General features: G+C 52.7%; 1 protein-coding gene across 8 annotated transcripts in view; it reads right to left on the minus strand.

Moving 5' to 3' along the window:
• Positions 1 to 16,826, minus strand: part of ZFR2 (zinc finger RNA binding protein 2) — a 42,993-nt gene extending 26,167 nt beyond the window's left edge. For 7 of the 8 annotated variants that reach the window (XM_045491485.1, XM_045491484.1, XM_045491488.1 and 4 more), the window contains exon 1: positions 16,699 to 16,826. In XM_045491485.1, the coding sequence (XP_045347441.1) occupies positions 16,699 to 16,751 (53 nt within the window). In that variant the 5' untranslated portion in view covers positions 16,752 to 16,826. The remainder of the gene's footprint in view (positions 1 to 16,698) is intronic. The other variant, XM_045491486.1, reaches the window with a different exon arrangement.
• Positions 16,827 to 19,866: the final 3,040 nt, after the last annotated feature.

The following is a 19,866-nucleotide window of genomic DNA, read 5'->3' on the forward strand; positions in this document are numbered from 1 at the left end:
CTCATCTGACCCTGCAACCTGCCTCCCCCCCAACCCCCCCCAACCTCCCCCCCCCCAGGCCGTCTGGAAGGAACCCGGATGGAGACAAACACCTGTGCTTCCTTCATTCGCAACTGTTAGGTCCCCTACTGCCCTTCTACTTGGGCTAGACGGCCCCTGACCTGGCCCCACATCTTAGAGCTGCCACTGTCCAACACACCAGCATTGGCCACATGTGGCCCCGACACACTTACAACACGGCTCAGGTGACGGAGGAATGGAATTCCAATGCAGTTTAATTTTTTTTAATTTTCTTAATGTTTGCTTATTTTTGAGAGACAGAGAGAGACACACAGAGTGTGAACGGGGGAGGGGCAGAGAGAGAAGGAGACACAGAATCCGAAGCAGGCTCCAGGCTCCGAGCTGTCGGCACAGAGCCCGACGCGGGGCTCGAACCCGGGAATGGTGAGATCATGACCTGAGCCGAAGTCGGACGCTTAACCGACTGAGCCACCCAGGCGCCCCAAATGTAGTTTAATTTTAATTAATTTGGGTTTTGAGAGCCACACGTGGCTAGTGGCTACCATGGTGGAAGGCACAGATACAGAACATCTCCTTCATCACGGAAACTCTGATGGGGCAATGCTGCATTAGAAGGCCCCACCTAGGGGCGCCTGGGGGGCTCAGTCAGTTGAGTGTTCGATTTTAGCTCAGATCATGATCTTGCGGCTCGTGGGTTCGAGCCCCCCGTCGGGCTCTGTGCTGATAGCACGGAGCCTGTTTGGGATTCTCTGTCTCACTCTCTCCACCCCTCCCCTGCTTGCACTCTTTCTCAAAAATAAATAGACGCTAAAAAAATGTTTAAAAAAAGAAGGTCCCACACATCACAAACGCACACACCTTTACTAAGCACACAGGCATCTCTGTCCCCACCTGCTTTTGTTGACTAACCCGGTTCAGGCCCTGGGGAGACCGTTCTCCCCACCTCTTGCTCTATGACACGAAAGGAAAATATGGCCTACACACACGCACACAACAGAATATGATCCAGTCTCCACAAGGAAGGACGTCCTGCCACCTGCCACCATGTGGACAGACCGTGAGGACACTGTGCACAGTGACAGAAGCCAGACACAGAAGGACACGTCCTGCATGACCCCACTCACAGGAAGTTCCTAGAGGAGTCCTGTCCACAGAGACAGACGGTAGACGGCGGGAGCCCCTGGGGTGGGGGGCAGCAGGGGGCAGGGAGAGTCAGCGCTTCGTGGGAACAGAGTCCCGGTTTGGGGAGACGGAAAGTTCTGGAGCCGGGTGGTGGGGGTGGCTGCACGACAGTGTGTGTGTGCCTGACGCCTCTGAGCTGTGCACTCAGAGATGGTGAGTTTTATGCTGTATTTATCTCGCTACAACAGTAAGAAAAAGCAAAGTCATGAGCACTAGCAGTCATTCCCCATCTCGACCCACATGTTTTCCTAACGTTAATAAAAAATTTTAATATTTTAAGAAACTTTTTAGAAACACATGAAAAATTACGTTGCTTTCTCCACGTTTTACACTCAGTCAGCATCTCTGGTGAAAATACACCTGTTTTGTATCCTTGGGCTTTACCCACATCTCCTGGTTAGATCCTTACCTCAGCCTTTCTCCATTGGGGTTCCAGCAGAAATGAAGGCCTCACGCCCCCGGGCACCCGTGTGGGTAAGAATGCCTCCCTCTGAGGATCCGTCCCTGCGGGGACTCAGGCTCTGAACGCCACCACGTCACGTGCTCTGCAGTCCAGAGGCAGAAGCCTGACGGGAAAGGGGCCGTGTTCCTTTGCCACGGCTGCCGTTACGGAGGGCCACCGACACAGTGGCTCAAACACCAGATATTCATTGTCCCACAATTTTACGGGGTGGAGGTCCAAGGCGAAGGAGCTGGCAGGTTGGGTTCCCTCCGAGGTATCTCTCCCGAGCGTGCAGACACCGTCTTTTCCCCCGTCCTCACACGGTCGTCCCTCCGTGGGTGTCTGTGTCCTCACCTCCTCTTACAAGGACAGCAGTCAGACCGGATCAGGGCCCACGTTTGCGACCGCATTTTGACCGAATCACCCCTTTAAGGACCCTCATCTCCAAATACAGTCACATCTGAGTGGGATCTTGGGGTTTAGGACTTCAAGAGATGAATTTTAGGGGGACACAAGTCAGCCCCTCCATGACAGCTGCTTCAGGGCATTTCTGTAACAAAACTTGAAAGGACATGAAAATCTTGATTACTGCAAACATCATTCATGCTGAAACTCAGGCACCTAAGAGAAATTTCACAGAATATAGAATCATTTCTGAATTAGTATGTCTTCATCTTATTTAAGACATCCAGGCAGCACTAGCCCATCAACAGCACGCTGGCACGCACAAGAAGAAATAAACTCAGTCATCTCTGGTGTTCTGCCAGCCACAAAACCCTTAGCCTCTTTGTTGTTGTTGCTAGAAAGGTATGTTTGTCAAGGTAGGTAGGATAAACATACCGTATGTAACTTTTTGCCAGCTTGGTTTGTAACATTGCAATATCGAGACATCTGGCGTGCAGGCTTCCGTTCACGCTCTCCTCCCGGGGCCTCCCAAACTTCAAGGCTGATTACCTACTTGTCTGAATACGTCACAGCTCACCTGCCTATCTTCCCGTTGGTAGATATTTCTATTACGTGTTAGTTACGTATCGCTGAGTCAAAAATTATCCCCGGTGATGTGGTTTCAAACAGTAATATCTGTCTTCACGGTGTCTGTGGGCCAGGAATTCGGGACTGGCGTGGCTGGGCTCCAGCTCACCGACCTTAGGAGGTTGCCAACTCGACGCTGGCCGGGACGGCATCACTGAAGGCTTGACCGGGGCAGCGGGCTGTGCGTCTGGGACGTTCCCTCACGCGGTTGGCAGTTCGGTGCTGGCTGTTTGCGAGAGGCCTTGGATCCTCCAGTACGGGCCTTCCCAGCACTGTGCTCTTACAACGTGGCTACTGGCTTCCCCCAGAGAGAAAACCGAGACGCCAGGGGTGGGGGGCGCCCAGGCCGAAACTGGACTTGTCATGGCCCAGCCTCAGAAGTCGATCACACGGCCAAACTCTTGCCACACTCCGCTGGTGAGAAGTGAATCACCGCATCTAACCCACGCTCCGGGGCAGAGGGTCAGGCCCTGACTTTTGACGGGAGGAGCATCAGAGAGTTCACGGGCATCTCTTTAAACCACCAAACGTTATTTCCAACGTCTCTGTGCTAAAGCAATGCTGCAAGGTATGTTCCACGGACCTTCTCCATGTGTCTTCTTGTGATGGCTTCCTGTCCAGCCCGGGTCCCACACCACCCGCCCCCAAGCCCAGCCTACAGAATGGGGCCAGCATGGCTGCCCTAGACCCACCCGTGTCCTTGCTTAACTGTAATGACTTCGTTAGAGGCCCTACCTCCGAATACGCTCGCATGGGGGGCTGGGCTTCATATGAGTTGGGTGGGGGCGGGGGGGGGGGCACAGTTCAGCCTACAGCACCACCTGAGCATCCTAAAACAGGACAAATCTCGTGATGAGCTTCTCTTGGTGACTCCTAATTGCTTACTGCATAAAACCCAGATTCTGCCTCACATCTGAGAGCCCCGAGCTCACCGTCCAGCCTCCTGTCACCCCACACATCCTCTGTCCCTCAGGACACAGGACAGTTTTCCTGTCAGCCCCTGTGCGCCTCTCCCATTTCGTTGTCCACACCTGGCCCTTCTCTCGGCCTGGTGGGCTGCATCCAAGCCCCACCCACCCAAATCCCAGTCACCCTTCCCTGCAAGGCCTCTTCTGGCCTTGGGAGAGGCCGGGGTCGGGGGGGCGGTGGGGGGGGTTCCCACTGATGGCCGGGTGGCTGGCACACCCACCCTTCCTCCTTCGGGGCTCTACAAACACTTAAAGTGGGGCTGTGCAGAGCAGTCAAGGGTAGTAAATGTTTGGTGACAAAGACCAAAGTGCTGGCTGTGACCCAGAAAGGGAACACTAGGCCCGCCTTATCCTGAACAACCCACGACACCATGAGGACACCTGTTGGTGTTCATGGTCTGAGAGGATGGAGTGCCACCTTGCTTCTATGTAGCTAAGCGAGCCCCACAAAGAAGTGGGAGCGTGGGGTGCCCCGTCGGACTCAGGGAGGGCACATGCATCTCACACCCACTCTCAGGAGAGACCCGGCAGAGCCCAGGTGGAAAGCTATAGGGAGAAAGGAGAGGGTTTTAAGCAAGGTTTGACAAGGGACAGCCACATCTGCCCACTGCCTGCTTCTGTGTGGCCCACAGCAGAGTGGTTTTCCCGTTTTTAAATGGTTGGAGGGGCGCCTGGGTGGCGCAGTCGGTTAAGCGTCCGACTTCAGCCAGGTCACGATCTCGCGGTCCGGGAGTTCGAGCCCCGCGTCGGGCTCTGGGCTGATGGCTCAGAGCCTGGAGCCTGTTTCCAATTCTGTGTCTCCCTCTCTTTCTGCCCCTCCCCCGTTCATGCTCTGTCTCTCTCTGTCCCAAAAATAAATAAACGTTGAAAAAATAAAATAAAATAAAATAAATGGTTGGAGAAAGTGAAAAGAGTGGCGTTTCATGACACGTGACAATCATGTGAAATTCACATTTGAGTCAAAACCTGAAGTTCCAATGGCACACGGCCGCACCCACTTGTTCGTGTCCCGTCCTGCAGTGGCTAGAGACCAGCAGCTGCCACGGACACAGTGCAGCCTGGAACGGGGACTGACTCTTTGCGTCCCAGAATTTGGATGTGGAAACCCCACCCCTCCGTGCGACAGCGTGAGAGGCAGGGCCTTTGGAGGATTAAGATTAGATGGCGTCATGAGGTTGGAGCCCTCGTGAGTGCCCTGGAGTCACAAGGGAGACCGCTTCCCCGTCCCCACCTCCTCCGTGCAAGGGCCTTGCATCCGCAGAGCCCAGCCCCGCTGGCTCCCTGGCCTCAGACGCCCAGCCTCCACAAGCGGGGGATGTGTTCCCACTGCTTACAGGCACCACCCCTCCCCCTCCATGGTACTTTGTTACAGCAGCCTGAACTCAGATACACGGAAAGCTGGAAGTATTTACTCTCTGGCCATTTACTCAAAAGGTTTGCCGCTTCCTGCCTTAAAACAGCAATTGCTTGGGGCACCGGGGTGGCTCAGTCGGAGAAGCGTATGACTTCAGCTCGCGTCACGATCTCGTACCTTTTGAGTTCGAGCCCAGCATCGGGCTCTGTGCGGACAGCTCAGGGCCTGGAGCCTGCTGCAGATCCTGGGTCTCTGCCTCGCTGTCTGCCTCTCCCCCCGCTTGTGCTCTATCTCTCTCTCTCTTTCAAAAATAAACGTTCAAAAAAAAATTTTTTTTAAAACAGCAATCGCTTATTTCACTTGTGACTGCGTAGGCTGGGCCGCCTTGCATCTGAGGTCAGCGGCAAGCAGGCAGGCTACTTCTAGAGGGCGGCTGGCTATCGGATGGACACCGGGGCTCCTCCACCTCCAGGGCCAGCCTTGGGTCCTTCACGCGGCAGCGTTCCCGAGGTGGCAGGGACCTGGGCAAAGGTTCTAGAGGCCAAAGTCCAAGACCGAGGTGCTGGCAGATTCCATGTCTGGTGAGGGACGGTGTGCTGGGTCACACCACACACTGCTATCTTCTTACTGTGTCCTCACATGGAGGGCGGGGCGAGGGCACTCATCTCATTCATGGTGGCTGCACCCTCATGATCTAACCCCTCCCCAGAGGCCCCACCTCCTAATACCATCACCCTGGGAAGTAGGTTTCAGTTCGGAATTTGGGGGGGAGGGGTCAACTACGGCTGTATCACTCCCACTGCTGTCTGTTAACAAGACAAGGCACAAGGAAGCCCAGGTTCAAGGGCCAGGGAGCCCAACGTCATTTCTAGATGGGACGAGCTGCCAGGTCATGGCGGACAAGTGAGGACGTGAGAAGGAATGAAGGACAGGGACATTTTGGCAGCCAATCTGCCACACTTAGGAGACCAGTGAGCAGGAACACAGCTCACGGGAAAGAACCTCCACAGGCCCGGCCCGTAGGGAAGCCGAAATCCAGAGGAAGGGCCCTCCCCTGGGGTGATGCCACCCCTAGGGAAGGTGGAGTGATGCTGGGGACACCTGAGGTTGTCACGACCGGGGGTGCTCTTGGCACGAAGTGAGATGCCAGGGAGGCTGCTCCACACCCCACAGTGCCCACCCCAGAGTGACCACCCCGATGTCAAAAGCGCTGCTGGGAAATTCAGACCCGCAAAAACGGGTGAGGACACCACAGCTTGGGGACTGGCGACTGGCCTAGCACTTGGGCAGAAAAGCAGCCAACGGGGCAGCAGAGACTTGCCTCTCCCACCCAGACCCTTGCCACGGGTCCAAAGGAAGAGCACCCCACACTCCTCAGGCTCCCCTTCATGGAAGGCCCTTGGTCATCTCATCCTCTCCCAAGTTCTAACAGCTTTTTTTCTGGCTCCTTTTAAGAATCCGGCGAAGCTGGGACTTCCTCCCCTGTGGTTCCTTGGAAATGGCATTGTGCCTGCGATCCCCTGGGCTTCACAGGCCCCAGTTAAGAGTCCCTGCTGGGACGGGTGCACCAAAAAGCAGTCGTCGGGGTGAAGTGGCAAATTTTACGTGGGCCTGTGTGATGTGGCATGCCCCCTGTCTCGGGAATTGTTTTTTTTCTTTCTCTTTTTTCTAGCATGTGTGTGTGTGTATTTTTTTTAATTTGTTATTTTTTTAATTTACATCCAAGTTAGTTAGCATATAGTACAACAATGATTTCAGGAGTAAATCCCTTAATGTCCCTTATCCATTTAACCCCCCCCCCATAGCCCCTCCTGTTTGTTTTTCATATTTAAGAGTCTCTTATGTTTTGTCCCCTTCCCTGTTTTTATATTATTTTTGTTTCCCTTCCCTTATGTTCATCTGTTTTGTCTCTTAAAGTCCTCATATGAGTGAAGTCATGTGAATTCTGTCTTTCTCTAATTTCACTTAGCATAATACCCTCCAGTTCCATCCACATAGTTGCAAATGGCAAGATTTCATTCTTTTGATTGCTGAGTAACACTCCATTGTATATATATATATATATATATATATATATATATATATATATATAGACCACATCTTCTTTATCTATTCATCCATCGATGGCCATTTGGGCTCTTTCCAGACTTTGGCTCTTGTCGATAGTGCTGCTATAAACACTAGGGTGCATGTGCCCCTTTGAAACAGCCCACCTGTATCCCGTGGATAAATGCCTAGTAGTGCAATTGCTGGGTCATAGGGTAGTTCTATTTTCAGTTTTTTGAGGAACCTCCATACTGTTTTCCAGAGTGGCTGCACCAGCTTGCATTCCCACCAACAATGCAAAAGGGTTCCTCTTTCTCCTCATCCTCACCAACATCTGTTGTTGCCTGAGTTGTTACTGTTAGCCATTCTGACAGGTGTGAGGGGGTATCTCATGGTGGTTTTGATTTGTGTTTCCCTGATGAGGAGTGATGTTGAGCATTTTTTCAGGTGTCGGTTGGCCATCTGGATGTCTTCTTTGGAGAAGCGTCTATTCATGTCTTTTGCCCCTTTCTTCACTGGACTATTTGTGCTTTGGGTGTTGAGTTTGATAACTTCTTTACAGATTTTGGATACCAACCCTTTATCTGACGTGTCGTTTGCAAATATCTTCTCCCATTCCGTCAGTTGCCTTTTAGTTTCGCCGATTGTTTCCTTCGCTGTGCAGAAGCTTTTTATAATAGTAGTTCATTTTTGCCTTGGTTTCCCTTGCCTCCGGAGACGTGTTGAGTAAGAAGCTGCTGCGGCCAAAGTCAAAGAGATTTTTGCCTGCTTCCTCCCTGAGGATTTTGATGGCTTCCTGTCCTACGCTTAGGTCTTTCATCCGTGTTGAGTTTATTTTTGTGTCTGGTGTGAGAAAGCGGTCCAGGTTCATTCTTCTGCGTGTCGCTGTCCAGTTTTCCCAGCACCGCTTGCTGAAGAGACGGTCTTCCTTCCATGGGATCTTCTTTCCTGCTTTGTCAAAGATGAGTTGGCCATACGTTTGTGGGCCCGTCTTGTGAACCGTACCAAGTTCTTTTTGCCATGGCATGGACCTCTCTGCGTCCTCACTCAGGCACCTCCATAGACTAAAATCCTACAAGCACAAATGAGACATTCCCTTCAAGCAAGATGGCAGAGAAGAGAGGCTGAGGCTTCTGCATGAGGACTGGGTTGGAGTCAGAGAGGTTTCAAGATTAGGAACTAGGAGGAGAGCCACAGCCCAGGGGGATGGGCATGGCACCAGAGCCAGACCACCCGACTTCCGGTCCCGGCTCTGCTCCCTGGGGCCTGGAGCAAGTCACTTACTCTCTCCTACCCTTGGTTTACCAGCGTGTAAAATGGGAACGCGCACCTCTTGAGATGGCGGGACAATTAAATAGGAGCTCATGTGCTATAGCACCTGGCACAGTCAGGGGCATAAAATGCATTCTGGGGTTGCCAGATCGGATTTTAACAAGACTAGAAATCAGGATTTTTGCAAAGTCTCCCAATTTTTATTTATTTCTATTTTTTTTAAGTTTTTATTTATTTAAGAAATCTCTACACGCAATGTGGGGCTCAAGCTCATGACCAGATCAAAAGTCACATGTTTCTCTGACTGAGCCAGTCAGGTGCCCCAAAGTCTCCCAATTTTTAAATACAACCAGGGCACCTGGCTGGCTCAGTCAGTTAAATGGCTGACTCTTGATTTTGGCTCAGGTCATGATCTCCCAGTTTGTGAGTTTGAGCCCCACACTGGGTTCCGCGCTGTTTGGGATTGTCTTTTGCCCCTTCCCCGCTCATGCTCGCTCACTCTCTGTCAACAAATAAATAAACCAAAAAAATAAAAAATAAAAAGAATGAACGCTAGCAACCAATTCAAAGAAAGCAAGCAACGGGTCCACCGCTCGGGTGGAAGAAAGCAGGCGTGAGAACAAACATGGTAGGCAGGCTGCCACTTTTCAACCCCCGGTGGAGACCAAGGATTGGGAGTGGTGGTTGAGGAACAGGGATAAGAAGCCACAAATCTGCTCTTGCTGGAGCCTCCCCTTAAGCCAGGACAATAAACTCTGTGCCGCTTCAGCTGGACGTCACCTGTCGTTCGAAGGGAGGGCGTGTCACTGCACTACATGGCTGAGGGCCACTGTCCCCACCACGAGGACGCCATAACAAGGGCCTGGTTGGTGCCATCTGCCCAGGAGGGAAAAGAGCAGAGGCTGGAAGCTGGGGGGCGAAGCGCTGGGCACCTGCCGGCACAGGAGAAGCAGTAAGTCCCGGCTGGCATCCTCGTCTGGGTCATATCTCCTCGTGGTTTTTGGGTCTAAATGTTTGTTTTGGAGAGTCGGGATTTTTTTGAGGAGATCATCCAGGTGAGATTTTAGAACGCAAGGCCGGCCAGACGCGTTGATACCATTTTGCCCAGTCACCTAACGGAAGGGGACACCGAGGGCTGGAGATGTAACGCATTTGTCTGAGGCGGCCAGGTTCCCCGAGCCAGGGCTCTCTCCTGTGGGACGCGCTCTTGCTTGCTCCTGAAAGGCCAACCGTAAATGACACACGGGACCTGGAGCGCGGACCTCGCTTCAGATTCAGAAGGGTGATCTGAGGAACCTACGGCAGGTAACGAGGGTCGTTCTGAGGCTGTTGTAAGAGTGATCTGTTACACGCCACTTTCAATGGGTCATACTCAGTGGGAACACACACACACACACAACCAGAAACATGCAGAATCTGAGGGAAAAAATCAAGTGGAATAAAAGATTTTCCTGCAGTCACAGTGCTGAGAACCTTCGCTCAGTACCCTCCTTTTAAATCCTCCCAGAACATAAGGTCTTTACCTATTTGTCGCCCCCCTCCTACCACTCCTCCAAGTGGCAAAAACTAAGCCCGACTGAGATTAAATCCGAGGGCCAAGCAGCTGGAACTCTCAACGTCAAAGATCACCCATCCTGTAGTGCCACGGAGAGACAACTGGGCTCCGGCACCCTGACCTGGGTGCAGTTCTCCACGTGCATCTGTGACTTCTCGCGGGGTTGGATAACATTCAGAGTTAGACGGTGCGTCAGGAACTCCGACACCCAACGCTGGCTGATATGGTCATGAAAGACATTCATCAGGAAGGACATTTCCAAGTCTGTTTTATTGTCGGTAAGATCACACTCAATTACTTTACGTGTACACACATACGTGAACAGGGATGATTTCATTTGGCACCTCGGTTCGCGAGGTTTTTATATTCAAAACGTGTAACACGTTGTATACGTTCATACCCATAACAATTCTGATTTTGTTTTAAAGATTTTGTATCTTCTTAACTTTTTAAAAGTTTATTTAAGTAACTTCCACACCCAACACGGGGCTTGAACTCAAGACCCGGAGATTAAGAGTTGCATGCTCTACTGAATGAGCCTGCCAGGTGCCCCACGATTCTCATTTTTTAGCAGATTTTTTTTTTTTTAATTATGAAAGCCTTATGTGCCTTCTCGATGTGAAATGTCCATTTCAGATCCAGATACCCCCGGAAAACATCTCAACGTCCTGGAGAGGGGTTTCATAAGCTAAATCCTTGGGCTCGTGAGAAGATGAGAGGATTTCACTCCCCAGCCCCCAACTTCTTTAAACTGCGGTCAAGAGTCTCCAGCTCCAAATCAGGGCCAGCGTGGCTCCTCAAGGCAGGGCCACTGGGCTGCTCAACGTTCCTGAGGCAGGGACTGCAGGGACCGGTGACAGGAGCTTCCCCAGCCTCCAGGGTGAGCTGGATTCTGTGCCTGGCAGTGCAGCTCCCGGAATTCTCTTCCGTCCCTTCTGCAAAGGAACATAGTCCCCACATGGAGGGTGGCGATGTGGTTAGCTCTTCAGTGAGGTGCTCAAGAACGCCATCCTGACGATGCTCTGCTGGGTCCTCCCAGAAGCAGCACAAGCGAAACAAAGGCCAACCAGGGTTCAGACGGCCACACCATTCTACTGCTGGGAGCCACAATGATGAAAGGCCAATGTTTGGGGACTGGCGAAGGGTCATCTGTGGCTCCAGCCTTCTCTTGCTGTGGAAGAACCTGCAGGGCCACGTCTACACTGGTCTGACACATGCACCTCGTGTCAACGGGGGGAGGCAGGACTAGACAGCCAACCTGACGTTCTCCTGAGCACGTACAACAGACATCCACCTACCAACCCTGGATTCAAGCAACGTCTCAATGACATTTACATTGAGAAGAAGCCTCTGGCTTCTTAAAAACATTCCCTGTGAGGCTCTTAGATGTGATGGCTCATTTTGCTTCCAGAGAGCAAAACTCATCGAGGAGTTAACCTGTCACCAGAAGGGACTTTGCAAAATACAAAATGCTACAGAATCAAAGCAGAACAATTCTCGATTCTTAGTAAACAAATAAGTGACCCAGGACACGCTAATTTACAAAAGTATATGGATAGTGAGTGCCACAAAACGCAGTTTACCTTTGGGGGGGGAAATGCTCATAGCAAAATACCTACCCCCCTCCCCAAAAATCCCATTTCCCAAAATATTTACAAATGAAGTTTCCAGCTAAAAGATATCCAGCAACCTTAAAATTATAACACAAGTATCGTCAGAAAAAGAGAAGGCGGAGAATTTCAGTTCCCCGCTGGTGGCAGACACCCTGGTGGAAGGGACAGAACTAGGGAGCAGTTACCCATCCATGGGACCTTGGGTGGTGCCAAACCTCTTCCTACCAAGATTCTAAGGAATATTCCACAAGTAAACAGCACGCTCCAGATTTACAGCGTCACCGACACAGAAAGGACACGCAAAACGCATAAAAGAGGAGGCCTGGGCGGCTCAGTCGGCTGAGCATCTGACTCTTGATTCGGCTCCGGTCACGATCTCACGGCTCCTGAGTCTGAGCCCCTCGTCGGGCTCTGTGCTGACAGTGTGGAGCCTGCTTGGGATTCTCTCTCTCCCTCCCTCTCTCTGTCCCTCCCCTGCACACGCATGCACTCTCTGAACGACAACAGATGTCCAAGTACCCCTTTCAGCAGGTTCCTACCGTGTATTTCAGCCTCACTGAGATGGGCCTTTAAAAAGGCAACAGTAACCACATCTGACAGGAAGGTTCACCTGCCGTGCTGTTCCAGGGCCCACCAAGCCCACCTGGGAGTAACTAGAAAAGGTGCTGCTCAAGTGAAGACTTTTGTCAGGATTCCTCCAAACTGAGCTGGAGGCCCTCCCCTCCCCGGGCCCCACTCCCCCGATGTCTAACGCAACCCTGCTTCTGGACACGGTGGCAGGAGTCCCACTGGCCCCTGAGGCAGCGACACCAGATTCTCCCTGGCAGCCTGTGCCCCTTGGACCCAAGCCCAGGAGACAGGTGGTGGGTCAGGTTTACTCTGGAGCGTGTGGAGACCCACGAGGGGCAGAGGGGCAGACGACGGAGGCAGGCCCGGACATGCACATGACAGAGACTGCTCTGAATCTGGCTCCAGCCACACCGGACGGAGCAAGGGGCTCTGGAGCGGGCGCGACCTTCCGTCTGCCGGCACTGGGGCTGCCTGCGCGGCTCTCCACAGTTGGCGTGGGCTCTGCTGCCTTTCCCAAGCCACGTGTTGCCTCTGGGAGAAATTTCTGAGAGAAATAGGTTGGGGTGTCGTTGCCATCCTGGTGGCACCCGGCCAGACACTCCCTTGGCTTCCACGTTCCGGGGACGGTAGTTTTTTAAGATCTGAAGAATCTGGCCCCACAGCGCAATCTGACGGGGACCCAAACGAGGGGGACAGGATCCAGGCCACTAAGCGTAAAGAATGGCAGTAACCTGGTCTCTGCCGGCAGGTCTCACCGCGAGGCTGGGTTCTGCCACCACAATCACATCCGGGGTTCAGCACACCCCACCGTGGGGCAAAGGCACGGCCTGGGAGCCAGGCACCCTGCATCCCTAGCTGGACCCCACCACTTACCACCACGGGGACCCCACACCAGTCAGTGTGCCCGGAGCCTCATTCTCCTCATCCACAAAACAGCCACCATAGTGACTAGCTCAAAGGATTTCTGTGAGGATCCCCTGAGCTATCAAGCCTGGACTTACAGAATTCAAGAGCTGATAACCAGCATTTTTATCATCACTTGCCACTAACCGGCTTTGATGGGGGCCCACCCATCAAAAATGCTGCATTCCAGATGAAGGAATCTGGCCGATTAAAATGTATATCGCAAGCTTCTCTTGGTGAGAAACCAAGCATTACCCCAAATCCAGCAGCTGTCTTATTTAGACTTAACAAGAACGGGAAGGGGGCGCCTGGGTGGCGCAGTCGGTTAAGCGTCCGACTTCAGCCAGGTCACGATCTCGCGGTCCGTGAGTTCGAGCCCCGCGTCGGGCTCTGGGCTGATGGCTCAGAGCCTGGAGCCTGCTTCCGATTCTGTGTCTCCCTCTCTCTCTGCCCCTCCCCCGTTCATGCTCTGTCTCTCTCCGTCCCAAAAAATAAATAAACGTTGAAAAAAAAAAAACAAGAACGGGAAGGCAGAGATAGCCCGGCGTACTGCACAGGTGGGATGTTCACAAACCCACTGAACAAAGAGGGAAATGTGACAACGGAGGTGTTGTTACAGCCTGTCCCGTTCCACTGGGATGGACCGCCAGCATACAGCCCGGAGTTCTAGACGTTTCCACCAGCCAAGTGATTTAAAGCCACGCAGAACTTAGCTGGAGTTCTTGCACTGCTCGCACTGAAACTGCCAAACTCAATTTTCCACATGGGAGTAATCCTTCACTGTGGGTCTCTGCAGCTCTAACTGTAACAAAACCTTAGAAGATTTAAAAGACCACATAATATCCAATCAATGGAAATCATCATTATCAACAGGTAACTGTAAGTTTTTCGTATACCTTCAAAAGTGAATGTGCGTCCAATTCCTACTGACCACCAATTCAAAAAGTTCAGATCCCAACCCTAAGAACGGACAACGACGTGAGGAATATTCCCAGCTGGGGCTATGGTTATCAAGTTTAAAAGGCAAGAAAACTTACTCAAAACTCCTCTAAAAACTGTGGTCTTCACTTTGGCAATTTGTAAAACGGGCTCTGTAAATTCTGTCGTCCAAAAGCTACCATAAAGTTGGTAGGCACTCCCGATATCTAATTAGTTTATCCGTGGCACATTACCTAAGAAATACATACTCTAAAAGCAGCTGAAGGGTCTAAACAAAAGCCATTGGCCCCAAAAGAAAATGTGTAGTTAACTTAAAGTCATTCAGATAACGCAGGTGGTCTCTTTTCAAGATTTTGTGAGACTGGAATTTCTTTCATTATGATCCCCATGTTTCAGTTTGTTAAATTTACACTTTTTTTTTTAATAATTTATTTATTTTTTTTATTTTTTTATTTTTTTTTCAACGTTTATTTATTTTTGGGACAGAGAGCACACGATCACCTAAATCCTCAGAATGCAGACAGAATAGCTCGGCTAACATGTGTAAGTTTTTAATTAAAATAAATGACAGAGGGGCGCCTGGGTGGCTCAGTCGGTTGAGCGTCCGACTTCAGCCAGGTCACGATCTCACGGTTCGTGAGTTCGAGCCCCGCATCGGGCTCTGGGCTGACCGCTCAGAGCCTGGAGCCTGCTTCCGGTTCTGTGTCTCCCTCTCTCTCTGCCCCTCCCCCGTTCATGCTCTGTCTCTCTCTGTCTCAAAAATAAATAAACATTAAAAAAAAAATTTTGGGGGGGGCGCCTGGGTGGCGCAGTCGGTTAAGCGTCCGACTTCAGCCAGGTCACGATCTCGCGGTCCGTGAGTTCGAGCCCCGCGTCAGGCTCTGGGCTGATGGCTCAGAGCCTGGAGCCTGTTTCCGATTCTGTGTCTCCCTCTCTCTCTGCCCCTCCCCCGTTCATGCTCTGTCTCTCCCTGTCTCAAAAATAAATAAACGTTGAAAAAAAAAAATTTAAAAAAAAAATTTTTTTTTAATAAAAAGTAAAAAAAATAAATAAATGACAAACATCTGCTGAAGCCGGCAATTACCAATTTTAACCACGTAAATAGCCCATTTCTCCTCTGGAAGGTAATGTCAACAGAAAACGTAACATTCAAGGGACTTCCCACTCGTGACCCAGGGACGCACTGGAGAAAGAAACAGGAACGAGCGAGGAAGAAAAGAAAGAAGTCGCTGGCCAGCAGGCAGAGGGTGATGCCCTTCCAAAAGCGGGCGCCTCCAGCAGCCTGGGGGGGCCAGTGGAGTCCTGCCCATGGGTGACGGAAGCAAGGAAGGACGGAACGAAATGGGACTCGGCTGCAGGAAACAGCGTGCATCCCCGCGCCGGCAGGACATCCACGACTGGCCACCCCACACCTCACAAGTCGCTCCCAGGGCCGAAGACACGGGGAGCACACCCACCCTTATTGCCGCAGCCCTCATCTCCAAGCCCGGCGCTGTTTCCGTGTGATCCCAGAGGAAAGAACGCAGCAGCGTCGCAACGACGGGGTTGGGGGGTCGGCCCTAACCGTCCACCCCTCTGCTTTCAACCAGCCGAAACCGAACCCTGCAGCAAGGCCCCCAGTGCAGCGCACACGGGTCTCTGGCGGGCCTAGGGGGCGGTGCGCACCCTCGCTTCCTCGGGATCTGGGAGAAACTGGCCCAGGAGCTTCAGCAGGCTGAGAGCGGAAGCCGAAGCCGACACAATGAAAAGGATGGGCTGGGGGAGGGGGTGGGGGGGTGGGGGAGGGGCAGCCCCGGGTCTCGGGTCGCGAGTGTCAGCTGAGGCACGAGACGGCAGAGATGCTCCAAGGAAAGGCCTTGGAGAAGGGCGTGCGGAGCGTACTTGTACACTTGGGGTACAGCACACCCCACGCGCTTCTACCTGCAGATCCCGCCTTCCCTGGGCTGCTGCCTATCCCTGCCCCCCACCTCTCTTGGCTCCTCCCCCCCAGCCCCCCAATGCGTGGGTGTCTGTACTTTACCAGACTGTAAATACGCAAACACCTACTCCACGGATTTTTTTAAGGTCTCGGGATCCTCTACCCACCCCCCTTACTGTTCCCCTCCCCGGGAAGCCCCTCGTCCCCACCCTTCTATTGGGTCTCAGGACTTCCCCCAAGTCTGCCCCCCTTCCCCCCACCAAGTCTCCACCTGACCCAAACAGGCCTCAACCCCCTCGCCAATGTCTCCGCCCCTCCCTCCGGTCACCCCTCCCCCGTCAGGGGTCAGTACCCCCAAACCCCACGCCCCCTGCCCCGCCAGGTGCCCTCCCGGGTCTGTTCGCTCGTAAATCAAGTCTCCACGTCCACTCCCGACTCCTCCGCCAAGGTCCCCGCTCCACCCCCGCAACGCGCATCAGTTCCCGCCCCCCGCCCCCTCCCCCGCAGCCCTCAGGACCCTCCCCGGCCTCCGTCCCGGTCCCCGTCCCGGTCCCCAGGGGTCCCCGCGCTCCTGCCCTCCAGCTCTGCCCCTCGCCACGCCCGGACGGGTCCCCTCCCCGCCCTGGCTTCTCTGCCGGCCTCAGGGCCCGCTGCCCTCCCACGTCAGGCCCGGCGCGGTGTCCGTGCCCCGACTGGCCCAGGGCCGCCTCCCACGTCAGCGACTGGCCCGCCGCTCTCCCCTGACAGACGCGGGTCCGCGGCTGCGCGGCCATCTCAGCTGGCGCAGGCCTCCCCGCCCGTGTCCCGCCTGGCTGCGGTCGGCGCGCGGCTTCCCCGGGGCCGGGGTCGGGCCGGCGGCGCGGGCGGCGCGGGGGCCCGTTACCTGTTCGGAGGGCCGGCGCCGCGCGCGACACCGGAGCAGTCACGCGCCGCCATCTTCGCGTCTCTGGTGCGCGCGAGCCGCCCCGAGGCGCGAGGGGAGGAGCCGCCGGCGGTGACGTCCCCGGGCCCCGCCCCCAGGCCGCGTGCCGCTCGCGCGCTGCCACGCGCCCCAGGCCCCGCCCCCTCGCGCGAAGCTCGCGCCTCCTCGCTTCCCATTGCGTCCGCGGGCTGTCTCCGCCTCGAGCCCCGCCCCTTCCCGGGGCCCCGCCTTCCCTCCGGCAGCTCAGCTTCCGGGGACTCTGCCTCCAGCCCCGCCTCTTCCCGGAGCCCTGCCCTCCTTTCAGCCCTTCTTCGGCTTTGGGGGTCCCTGCCTGGCACCCCAAGACCCGCCCTGAACGCGAGCCTGAAGTGCCTTATACTTTGTGTCCCACTGGGGTGAGTTTGGGAGTTCCGCTGACCGCTCTGGCTGGGGTACATGTGGCCCTATGGATACAGCCAAGTCCTGCTTGTCCTTCGGGACCCGCTGGTGGGCAGCCTTTCGTGGGGCCTTAAAATTTGGTGACCCTAAACTAGTGGTTCCCGACCAGAGGGGTTTGCCCCCAGGGGACACTGGACGGTGTCTAGGGACATCTGCGATTGTCACACTGGGGGGCTCCTGGCATCGAGTGGGTGGGGGCCAGGGATGCTGCTCAGCCTCCACATCGCCCTGAACGCCCCACACGGAACCACCCGGATCCAAAGTCGCCAGTGCCCAGGCCGAGAAACCCTATTCTAAGTGGAAGTCATTTTGAGAGAGATTTCTTGGCCAAGCCTGGCCACCTTGGGGGACGCAACAGTGAACAAAACTCCTTGGTGCCCGTCCTCTGCAGCACTTACAGACTACAAACTATGAACTACAGTTAGGGTGCTTTTTTGGTTAATAACAGCTTTACCGAGGTAGAATTCACATACCCATTTAAAGTGTGCTGCTCAATGGTTTTTACTACATGTACACAATTGCGTGACCATCGCCACTGTGTAATTCCAGAACATTTTCATCACCCCAAGTAGAAACCCTGTCTCCATCAACAGGCACTTCTCAATCTCCCAGCTGCTGGCAACCACCAGTTTGCTTTTTGTCTCTACAGGTTTACCTGTTCTGTGCATTTTGTATGATGGAGCACCACTTAGCAACAAAAAGGAAAAACTCCTGATACACACAACTTGGATGAAGCTGTAGCGAATTATAGGAAAAGCCAATGCAAAAGGGTTCCATGCTTTACATACTCATGATTCCATTCAAAACTCTTAAACCATCAAAGTTACAGAAATGGAGAACATATTTGTGATGTCTAGGGTTAAGGAAATGGCAGGGGAGGATACGGGCATTATAGAAGGAACCTCTATAGAAGGACAACAGGAGGTATCCTGTCGTGAGAAAATGTCCTGTATCTCAACTGTATTGAAAGCAATAGTGATATTGTACTATACTTGTGTAAGATTTTACCGTTGGGTAAATTGGGGGAACGGGTACACAGGATCTTTGTTATTTCTTACTGCATGTGAATCTACAATTATTTCAATATTTAAAAAATTAATTAGAAAAATACATTCACCAACTCTGGTGGGATGGGGTTCCTTTCCTTCTTTCTCTGAAGCAGGCACAGGGCTAGTTAATTCTTGGACAGAAACCATGGCAAGCCCAGGGTGCCGAGGAAAGCCGTATGGTGATTTAGTGGATGGCATTCTTCCCTTTGTGTCTTCATGACCATGTGTGGCCACCAGAAACAATCTACAGGGTCTGGCAAAAGCGGCTCTCCCACCATGCCCTGGCTAACGCTCAGAGTGGTAATTACACACTGCTTTCCTCCAATTCCCTGCAGCTCTAGCTAGGTAACAAAGGCTACATGCTTTATGCAAAAGCAGGTCTGTTTTAATGTTTTCTCTGGGTTACATAATATCTTTTTTTCCCTCCTGTTATTTACTACAAGCATTGTGTTCAATGCTTTTTGCATGCACAATCTTATCTATCCCTGCATAGCCCTCAGAAGTAGAGTTGATTCTCATTATTGGCAGCAGCCTTGTCCTATAAAGTGGCCCCAAGCCCTAGAATAGGGAATCCTAAAGCCCCACTCCTGGAGAGACACTTGAGTGGGTTCCTGCAAGCCTCTGCTCACATTATTTTTCATCAACGGATCAAATACATAACCTTGTGTTCTGTGTGCTTCTGTCCAAAGGCATCTTATTTAATATACATTACTGATCATGAACAGCCAACAGCACTGTAACTCATGCCTGAATGAAGCTTAACTAACACTCTTATTTTCACCGCAAGGTGGACCCCGACCTTCTTGTGCTTGGAAACGCTAGACAGCCCTTCAGGACCATGCACGGGGGCCACTATAAACAGCAAAACCACCAACGTAAAGCACAAAACTCATGGTGCTAAATAAATCCCGAAATGGGCAGTTTACAATCTGGGCTGGAATCAGAAGGCAAAACGGTGCCTTGTTCGAACTCACCTGGGAACATGTACAACCAGCACTCGAATTTTTCATCGCACTTCCTTGTCTGCAAATGACCCGGAAGGCACCATGAGTATTGATTTGAGTGTCACAAATGTTACCAATAAATTTCAGCCAGTAGGCAATTCACAAATACGGAAACAACTAATAATGAGGATCGAATGTCCGTGATTAATCAATCCCCTTTGCAAATCAGGAAAATGACACTCAAGGAGCGTTAGCAATTTTTTTAACGTTTTAATTTTTTTTTTTACATTTTTATTTATTTTTGAGAGACAGAGACAGAGCACAAGTGGGGGAGGAACAGAGAGAGAGAGAGAGACAGAATCCGAAGCAGGCTCCAGGCTCCGAGCTGTCAGCACAGAACCCAGCGCGGGGCTCAAACCCACAAACCGCGAGATGGTGACCTGAGCTGAAGTTGGACGCTTAACCAACTGAGCCACCCAGGCGCCCCGGAGCGTTAGCAATTTCATTGCCTCGATTCAGTATAATGGCATCTGACTACGTTTCGGGTGTTATTCTCACCCCACTCTGGTGATGTTTGGGGCCAGGTAATTCTCTGTCATGGGGAGTTGTCATGTGCCTTGTAGGGTGCTGAGCAGCATCTCCGGTCTCACACACCCAATGCCAGTACCATCTCCGTTCCCCAAGTCATGAAAACCAAA

This window comes from Leopardus geoffroyi, chromosome A2 (genome assembly GCF_018350155.1).
Source record: "Leopardus geoffroyi isolate Oge1 chromosome A2, O.geoffroyi_Oge1_pat1.0, whole genome shotgun sequence".
In the NCBI taxonomy this organism is placed as follows: domain Eukaryota; kingdom Metazoa; phylum Chordata; class Mammalia; order Carnivora; family Felidae; genus Leopardus; species Leopardus geoffroyi.